This window comes from Tachyglossus aculeatus, chromosome 21 (assembly GCF_015852505.1).
Source record: "Tachyglossus aculeatus isolate mTacAcu1 chromosome 21, mTacAcu1.pri, whole genome shotgun sequence".
NCBI lineage: Eukaryota > Metazoa > Chordata > Mammalia > Monotremata > Tachyglossidae > Tachyglossus > Tachyglossus aculeatus.
Window position 1 is genome coordinate 47,658,649 of NC_052086.1, and position 9,741 is coordinate 47,668,389.

The following is a 9,741-nucleotide window of genomic DNA, read 5'->3' on the forward strand; positions in this document are numbered from 1 at the left end:
CAGTTCATCCAGTCGTATTTATTGAGCGCTTACTGTGTGCAGAGCACTGTACTAAGTGCTTAGTTAGAAAAGCTTGGTACCCAAGAACAATTTTCCTTAAAAGCATCTTCGGTACCAACCTCAGAGTTACTGGGGTAGGGCAACAGCTAGTGACAGACAGGTTTTATTGACTGTCAATCCCACAACCCTCTGGAGCAAAGGGAATGCCGTAAAAAACTTTGGAAGGCTGGCTAACGTTCCCCACTAATCCGAAAGGCCGGTCCACGGTTTGTTTTTTCAGTAGTTCAAAAGCAAAGGCACTTTCCCTAGGGAGAATCATGGCCATCTCCCTTAGCTGGATCTAGGACTAGTCACTGTGTTTCGTAATAAGTCATCAGTGGTTCCAAGAAAATCAAGAAATGAGCCGAAAAAGCAGCGTCTCCTGCCACCTAAACCCAATTTCCCAGCATATTGCCCAAGCCAATGTCTTTCCATCCATTTATATCCGGCTGGAGGCTTGGTAAGGAAGAAACGCTCTCTGGTGCTGCCGTACTTCTTGCAGTTCTCACGCGCTTTTCAGGTTGTTGGACTTAACCTGCTGATCTCTGCTGATGTGGTCTTGAACTTCCTTTTCAGGGAAAGTTAAGTTCTTGGTAGCCGTATTTACAGTATTTGAGCCACAGTTTTCTGAAGTAGGGGGCTCAGTCATCTCTGGAAATAGGCCCCCTAACAGCCCAAAGCTACAGTGCCCTGACAGCGCTCAGCTTTTTATACTTTGGCCGTTTCTGAAAGGGACGAAGGGTTGGAAGAGACCCAGATTTCCCCTGGGTCTTAAGCGACTGAGCATTATTGGACTCTGCACCCTGCTAGTGATAGAAAACTTTGCTTCTGCGTGATGTTCTGGGGCATAAGACACTCTCTTCACCCCCAACTCTTTCTCACGCTACTTAGCGGAGGGCGTGATGCTTCCTGGAGAGGATGTGGAGAGAAGGCGCGGAGGGCAATTCAAAGAAGACACCGCAATAGGCGGTTCGCCTCTGTGCCCTCTCTATCTCAAACACCAAAAAAAGCTTCTCAGTTCAGCCCCACACATCCTTTCCTCTTGTGGTTTCAGAGAGACGCGGCTTCGTGCCCCTTCCGAAGAAATGGCATGTGTTTTCCTGCATTTGACACATGCCAACCTTGTCTTATGGCCCAAACTAGATGAAAATAAGAAGACGCTAACGTTTAGCTAGAAGTAGGCACACTTGTCCAATGTGTGAAATGGTTTCTCCAGTCTTGGAGCAACTACGTTTTCGAGCCTATCAGTTTCTTTAAGGCATTCCCCTTTTAGACTGTGAGCCCACTGTTGGGTAGGGACCGTCTCTATGTGTTGCCAATTTGTGCTTCCCAAGCGCTTAGTACAGTGCTCTGCACATAGTAAGCGCTCAATAAATACGATTGATTGATTAAGTGCTTCTCAGCCATTGCCCCAACAGATGGGTAATCAGATGCCGGTTAGCATCAGTAGCTTGAAGTAAATGGTTTGTCGTTTCAATTTTTTTATAATTCTTCTTCGGCTGCCTCTGGCTTTCAGGCCTTGGGCTCTGGTAGTTTGCATTACTGGATTCATTCAGTCATTCAGTCGTATTGAGCGCTTTCTATGTGCAGAGCACTGTACTAAGCGCTTGGGAAGTACAAGTTGGCAACATACTGGGTCCTCCCCAGGTAGTAGTATTTTAAGAGGGTTAGTTTTACTTGTTTGGGTGTGTATAATAATAATAATGATCAGGTGATCAGGTTGTCCCACGTGGAGCTCGCAATCGTAATCCCCATTTTATAGATGAGGTAACTAAGGCACAGAGAAGTGAGGTGGCTTGCCCAAAGTCACACAGCTGATAAGTGGATTAGAACCCATATCCTGTGACTCCCAAGCCCGGGCTTTTTCCACTGAGCCACGCTGTGTATGATAGGGAAGTTGAGGCAGCATGGCGTAGTGGATACCGTATGGGCCTGGAGTCAGAAGGTCAGGGGTTCTAATCCCGGCTCTGCCGCTTGTCTGCTGCGTGACCTTGGGCAAGTCACTTTTCTCCAGGCCTCAGTTACCTCATTTGTGAAATGGGGATTGGGACTGGGAGCCCCATGTGGGACGGGGCCTGCGTCTAACCCGATTTGCTTGTATCCACCCCAGTGCTTAGTACAGTGCCTGGCACGTAGTAAGCGCGTAACAAATACCACAATTTAAAACCCCAACTTCCCTGAGAGACTCCCAAACTCACATTTCCTTTGCCTTCAGTCAGTGGAAAGGGTATTTCTTTAAGGCATTCCCTTTCCTCTCGCTGCACTTCCCAAGCATTAGCCATTTTTCAAAGGGGCAGCACACGTCTAAGCACCTCATCACTATGAGAGGGTGAAAATTAAATAAAAAGGAAGCGTTTAGGGATTGCAGTGGAGATGGCCAACGTCATAATATATTTTGTGTATCCTCATCAAGATGGAGGATCATGTGCTGTTACATGAGACTTCTGGGGTTTGCGTCGGGCCTTCAGATTCACCGTTTTTAATGGTCACTTGGGTACCATTTCCTCATTAAATAGGGATGAGATTCCTGAACGAGGTTAGGAAGTAGTAAAAACTCACTTGCTAAAGCGGCCAGCCCGCATCTTTGGGGTACTCCAAGGGTCTACAAACTACTGGGAGAAAGTCAGAAATAAACCCGTAGCAAGAAGTAGCTAGCACCTTTTAACCTCTGACTGTGTGTCCCCAGAGAGAAGGCGAGTATACCTTACACACCCGCTGCATCATGGAGATGGAGCAGTACATCCGCCATTCATACCAAGACCTGGTGAAAATCTGCAACATCTGCCGAAGCCTTGCCATCCAGGTATTCTATTTTATTTTGTTAGTATGTTTGGTTTTGTTCTCTGTCTCCCCCTTTTAGACTGTGAGCCCACTGTTGGGTAGGGACTGTCTCTATATGTTGCCAATCTGTACTTCCCAAGCGCTTAGTACAGTGCTCTGCACATAGTAAGCGCTCAATAAATACGATTGATGATGATGATGATGAGGTACTGATTCGCTCCCTCGTCTGCGAACACGCAGAGCGTTCTCCTGCCAAGTGTGCGTCTGTTCTTGAAGAACCCACGTTAGGGGCAGATCATGTTTCAGGGACCGTTAAAGCAAAGGGAATTCCTCTGTTGTTAATGCCATCAACAGCGTAATGCTCTCTACACCCTCAATCAGTCAATCAATCAATTGTATTTATTGAGCTCTTACTGTGTGCAGAGCACACCCTCACCACTCTATTTTTCTGAAGGTTTTCCCAGGTTTCTTCAGGAGTGGACTAGCTGAATTACTTTTTATATTCATTCATTTATTCAGTTGTATTTATTGAGTGCTTACTGTGTGCAGAGCACTGTACTAAGTGCTTGGGAAGTACAAGTTGGCAACATATAGAGATGGTCCCTACCCAACAGCGGGCTCACAGGCTAGAAGGGGGAGACAGACAGCAAAACCAAGCAAGTAGACAGGTGTCAATACCATCAGAATAAATAGAATTATAGCTATATACACATCATTAATAAATAGGGTAATAAATATGTACAACTCTACACAAGTGCTGTGGGGAGGGGAAGGGGGTAGGGCAGAAGGGGGGCGATGGGGAGGAGAAGGAGAGGACAAAGGGACGGCTTAGTCTGGGAGGGCTTGCAGGAGGAGGTGAGCTCTCAGTAGGGCTTTGAAGGGAGGAAGATGTGTGGAGGGAGGGCATTCCAGGACAGGGGGGTGATGCCGGGGGTCGATGGCGGGACGGGCGAGAACGAGGTACGGTGAGGAGATTAGCGGCAGAGGAGCGGAGGGTGCGGGCTGGGCTGGAGAAGGAGAGAAGGGAAGTGAGGTAGGAGGGGGCGAGGGGATGGACAGCCTTGAAGCCCAGAGAGTATTATAGAGTCGTCAGACATGATCCCTGCCCACAAGATACTCACGGGCTACAGTGGTGATGCCTAGCCCGAGTGCTGCTAGCCAGCAGGAGGTTGCACGGTAGCCACTCTGGTTTCTGCCGCTCACGTTAGCAAGCTATTTTCCGGATTTCTACTGAGCCCATCCACCAGGCGAGCTAGCCTAGGTTGTTCTTCCATAATAAACCTTCACCACTTGTGGCACAGCCCAGCAGGCGTGCCTCCACCTCTAGGAGTGGGAGGCCAAGCAGGGGTAAATACAGTTGACTGAGAAATGACATTCCCTTTCTGGGGGTGTCTCAGATTTATCCGGCCCGTTTGAGATTTTTAAGCCTATCGTTATGCCGGAGAGCTGTGAAGTACAGATACGTTTGCCTAATGTAACCGATGTTTCTAATGCAGTGCCAGACCTGTGAAACCTGTGCAACTGGAATGCACTTACCTTGCGCTGCAAGGTATTTCAAAGCCCAGGTCGAACCACACTGTCCTTTCTGCAACGAGTTCTGGCCTCATGAGATACCAGGTAGGTACCCATTGAAGAGCTTACAATAGTGATAATAAAGATTGTTATTGTGGTATGTGGAAGCACTTAATGTGCCAAGCACCGGGCTAGATGCAGTATAAGCAGACACGTGGGACTTCCACCCAGGCTAAAGGGAAGGCTGCGCAAGGATTCAAAACTCATTTTATCGATGAGGAAACTGAGGCCCTGAAAAGTTAACTAACCCGCCCAAGGTCACCCAAGTAGACAAGTGGCAAAGCTGGAGTTCGAATCCAGGTCTCCTGACTCTCTCAGGACTATCAATCAATCAATCAATCATATTGAGCGCTTACTGTGTGCAGAGCACTGTACTAAGCGCTTGGGAAGTACAAGTTGGCAACATATAGAGACAGTCCCTACCCAACAGTGGGCTCACAGTCTAAAAGGACTGCACTAAGCTATATTGATATTCATTCATTCAGTAATAATAATAATAATAATAACGATGGCATTTGTTAAGCGCTTTCTATGTGCAAAGCCCTGCTTTAAGCGCTGGGGAGGATACAAGGTGATCAGGTTGTCCCACGGGGCGGCTCACAGTCTTCATCCCCATTTTGCAGATGAGGAAACTGAGGCCCAGAGAAGTTAGAGTCACTTGCCCAAAGTCACACAGCTGACAGTTGGCGGAGCCGGGATTAGAACCCGTGACCTCTGACTCCCAAGCCCGTGCTCCTTCCACAGAGCCATGCTGCTTCTCTAGTATTTATTGAACACTTACTATCATCATCATTATCATCATCAATCGTATTTATTGAGCGCTTACTATGTGCAGAGCACTGTACTAAGCGCTTGGGAAGTACAAATTGGCAACATATAGAGACAGTCCCTACCCAACAGTGGGCTCACAGTCTAAAAGGGGGAGACAGAGAACAAAACCAAACATACTAACAAAATAAAATAAATAGAATGGATATGTACAAGTAAAATAAATAAATAAATAGAGTAATAAATATGTACAAACATATATACATATGTTTACTACATACAGAGCACTATACTAAGTGCTTGGAGAGTACAGTACAACAATAAACAGACATTACCTGCCCACAATATTAACGGAACTGTTTGATTCCATCAGAGCAGCAGCATGGCCTAGTGGATAGAGCCCGGGCCTGAGAGTCGGAAGGTTATGGGTTCTAATTCCGACTCCACCGCTTGTGTGCTCTGTGACCTTGGGCAAGTCACTTCACTTCTCCGTGCCTCAGTTACTTCAGCTGTCAAATGGGGATAAAGACTGTGAGCCCCAGGTGGGCAGGGAGTGTGTCCAATCCGTATTAGCTGGGCAGAAATGCCGACAGGTTAGATCATTTTGGACAGATTGTAAGGGCTTAAAGATTTCCATCAAGAGCGTATTTTCTACGTGGTCGCATCTGTTTCAGTCCACTTGAGTAATAAGAATGCCAAACCCTGTGCCGCACACTGGGGTGGATTGAAATCCAAGAGGCCTCTCTACTTCGGCATCCCAAATTGTCATTGTGGCACGGCTTTCTTAAATATGTTAAAGGCTAATCACTTGGGAGTCCACCATTCTTAACCACTCTATCAATCAATCAATCTGTCATATTTATTGAGCACTTACTGTGTGCAGAGCACTGTACTAAGCGCTTGGGAAGTACAAGTCGGCAACATATAGAGACAGTCCCTACCCAACAGCGGGCTCACAGTCTAGAAGGGGGAGACAGACAACAAAACAAAACATGTGGACAGGTGTCAAGTCATCAGAAATTTATTATTTATTTATAAAAAAATAAAATTTATTTTATTTATTTTATTTGTACATATCTATTCTGTTTATTTTATTTTGTTAGTATGTTTGGTTTTGTTCTCTGTCTCCCCCTTTTAGACTGTGAGCCCACTGTTGGGTAGGGACTGTCTCTATATGTTGCCAATTTGTACTTCCCAAGCGCTTAGTACAGTGCTCTGCACATAGTAAGCGCTCAAATACGATTGATGATGATGATGATGATGATCAGAATAAGTAGAAATAAAGCTAGATGCACATCATTAACAAAATAAATAGAATAGTGAATATGTACAAGTAAAATAGAGTGATAAATCTGTACAAACATATATACAGTAAAAAAAAAAAACTTAAGGAGTGGAACATCTTTCTGCAGCAATCCCTAGGACTGCCTGGGGGAAGTTCCCATCAGTGGTTAGTTGGGGTCAAAGGTTAGCTTTTCCCTATGCAGACTGGAGCATCATCATCATCAATCGTATTTATTGAGCGCTTACTGTGTGCAGAGCACTGTACTAAGCGCTTGGGAAGTACAATTTGGCAACATATAGAGACAGTCCCTACCCAATAGTGGGCTCACTGTCACACTCTAGACTGTAAGCTCATTATGGGTGGGGAACGTGCCTGCTAATTCCCTCGTACTCTTCCATATGTGCTCTGCACACAGTAAGTGCTCAGTCAATACCATCGATTGATTGATTAACTTATCCCGCAATTCCACGGCTGGTGAGCTTGAAGGCCAGCTTTACATTATAGATGAATCTGGTGTTCGTCGCTGCAAATTTCGCCACCCCGTGAAGTGAGAAGCTGCAGACTGTGTGTTTTTCTCCATCTAGAAATAAGTCAACCCGATTCCCAGTTGCCTTGTACCTCCAAGGGAGAGAGAAGAAGCAATTCATCTTCAGGAAAAAGGAGACATTAGAATTCACTATGTAGTTGGATTTGTTGCATTATAATTTCATATCCAGCCGTCATACAGAGAGTAAAATGACCCTACTGTACAAGGGGTAAAGTTAACCGCTTTTCTACTAATTTGTTTTATTTTTAACTTGAAAATGACCTTTCAAATAAAGTTGTTCTAACTTGATGGTGATTGGGGTTTTCCTTCAGGTCTAAGCCTAGAAATGTTCATGTCAGCTGATCATTAAGTAGGGTTGAGAAAGGCTCAGGTTTCATGTGGCTTTTTTTTGCAGTAAAAATCAAACTAAAGTTCTATTACTCTAGCTAGAGTAAATTGTGTTTTGAACGAAATTGCTCTTTTTGAGTAAAAAGCGCCATGAAACTGGCAGAAAGTTAAATATACAAACCAAAGGTCAATCTTTTTGATACCGTGGTGTGGAAAAGACTGTTTTTTACAGTGGCCTTTTCAGCCAGAGATGCTCTCAGGATTGTCATCTTTAAAAATGAAGGACAACAGTACACACATGCACATCTTCAAGACACCAGAGCAACTTTCTTTGATACAGAATAAGCCTCTTACCTCTCCAGCCCACACTTCATGCTGCTGCCCAGGTGATTTTTTTTTTTTAAATGTAATTCTGCACGTATCTCTGCATTCTTCGGAAACCTTTGATGGTGATCCAGTCCCTTTCCACTTCAAGTAGAAACTCCTGACTATTAGCTTTAAGGCACACCACTAGCTCTCTCCCTCGCACTTCTCAGCTTCTTTCCACGAATCCCCCGTTTGTACTTTCTGGTTTTTTTCCGACTCACTTCTCACATTACCACGTCCTTGACCGTTTCTCACAGTACCATGTTCTTGACCGTCCACCTCCAACCTCTTGCTCAGAATTTTTTCCTCCCTGCAAGAACCTCCTCCTGCTTCCGATCGTCTGGACCGCAGCTCTCCCCATCTTCAAGGCCCTTCTGAAATCCCATGTCCACAGTAAGCGCTCAATAAATACGATTGATGATGACTTCCACGGTCCCATTCCTAGAACCTAGGCATAGCGCTTATTCACATTGTCACCCTATTTTACACTTATGCATCTTCTTATCCTTCTGCACTTCTGCTACGGAGAGCTGTTCTTTTCTCCGCCAACTATCTGTGAATGGCTTGTGTTTATCAGTCTCCCCTATTAGATTTTAAACTCCTTAAGGGCAGGGACTGTGACTCATCTCAGTTTTACGCTCCCGAGCATTTAGTACAGTGCCCTTAATCCTGAGAGCATCTCTGGCTGAAAAGGTCCGTGTATGAACTGAGTCATTTCCACACCACAGTCAAGACGATTGACCTGTGGTTAGTATCTTTAACTGCCTCCTGCTAACTCTCACACAGAAGACGCTCAAACGATCCTAAAGATCGACGGTCAAGTCAAGATTGCTGCTGTTTGGCCTGTTTTCGGCTCTTTGGAAAAAAAAGTAAATGATTCTTAGCCTGTCTTATGCTGCCGAGTCGTCTCCGACCCACAGCGATGCCACAGACCCATCTCTTAGACTGTGAGCCCACTGTTGGGTAGGGACTGTCTCTATATGTTGCCAACTTGTACTTCCCAAGCGCTTAGTACAGTGCTCGGCACACAGTAAGCGCTCAATAAATACGATTGATTGATTGACTGATCTCTCCCAGAACGCCCACCCCTCCATCTGCAATCGTTCTGGTAGTGTGTCCACTGAGTTTCCTTGTTAAAAATATGGAAATAGTTTACCATTGCCTCTTCCCATGCAGCAAATTCCTCTCCCTTGACTCTCTCCCATGCTGCTGCTGCCCGGCACAGGTAAGTTTTGACTTGTAGCAGGTTGTCTTCCGCTGGCTAGCCCCTGCCCAAGCTAGGAATGGAATAACTGTGCCTCTACCTGACCCTCCGTCCTGTAGTCGAGACTGGTAGAGTGCTGGAAACTCTCCAGGTGCAACCCCGCGAGGGTGAAGTGATACTTTAGTAGTGGATTTTCAGCTCAGAGTTCCTTTTAAAATGGACTTCAGGTGTAGCTACACTTAGTCCTCTTATAAGATTGGATTTGGGTTCTTACAAAAAAAACCCCAACTTAGAGAAGAGTGCAGTGCAGGTCAATAATAATAGTAATGGCATTTATTAAAGCGCTTACTATGTGCAAAGCACTGTTCTAAGCGCTGGGGAGGTTACAAGGTGATCAGGTGGTCCCACGGGCGGCTCACAGTCTTCATCCCCATTTTACAGATGAGGTAACTGAGGCCCAGAGAAGTTAAGTGACTTGCCCAAAGTCACACAGCTGACAAGCCGTGGAGCCGGGATTTGAACCCATGACCTCTGACTCCAAAGCCCGGGCTCTCTCCATTGAGCCGCGCTGCTTCTCTACCTGAAGCATGTACCTGTGTGTTTGCCCACTGGGTTTCTTCTAGCATCTCAGTGTGCTCCATCCAACTAGGATTATGTTGTCTGAAGAACATTCCCTAACAGCAGAACTATTTGAATTCTTTAAGCAGGGGTTCCAGTAAAACTAGAGATGAAGGAAAATCTATCTGCTCAAAGTTGCTGATGCTTTAATTGCTTAGAACAGTGCTTTGCACCTAGTAAGCGCTTAACAAATGCCATCGTCATTATTTAATTGGCTTGATTAGCAGTAGTTTA

The 9,741-nt window shown here is 45.6% G+C and overlaps 1 protein-coding gene across 3 annotated transcripts in view; it reads left to right on the plus strand.

Moving 5' to 3' along the window:
• Positions 1-7,280, plus strand: part of NSMCE1 (NSE1 homolog, SMC5-SMC6 complex component) — a 63,692-nt gene extending 56,412 nt beyond the window's left edge. For all 3 annotated transcript variants that reach the window (XM_038763282.1, XM_038763283.1, XM_038763284.1), the window contains exons 6-8: positions 2,726-2,842; positions 4,317-4,437; positions 7,030-7,280. In XM_038763282.1, coding sequence (XP_038619210.1) covers positions 2,726-2,842; positions 4,317-4,437; positions 7,030-7,115 — 324 coding nt within the window. In that variant the 3' untranslated portion in view covers positions 7,116-7,280. The remainder of the gene's footprint in view (positions 1-2,725; positions 2,843-4,316; positions 4,438-7,029) is intronic.
• Positions 7,281-9,741: the final 2,461 nt, after the last annotated feature.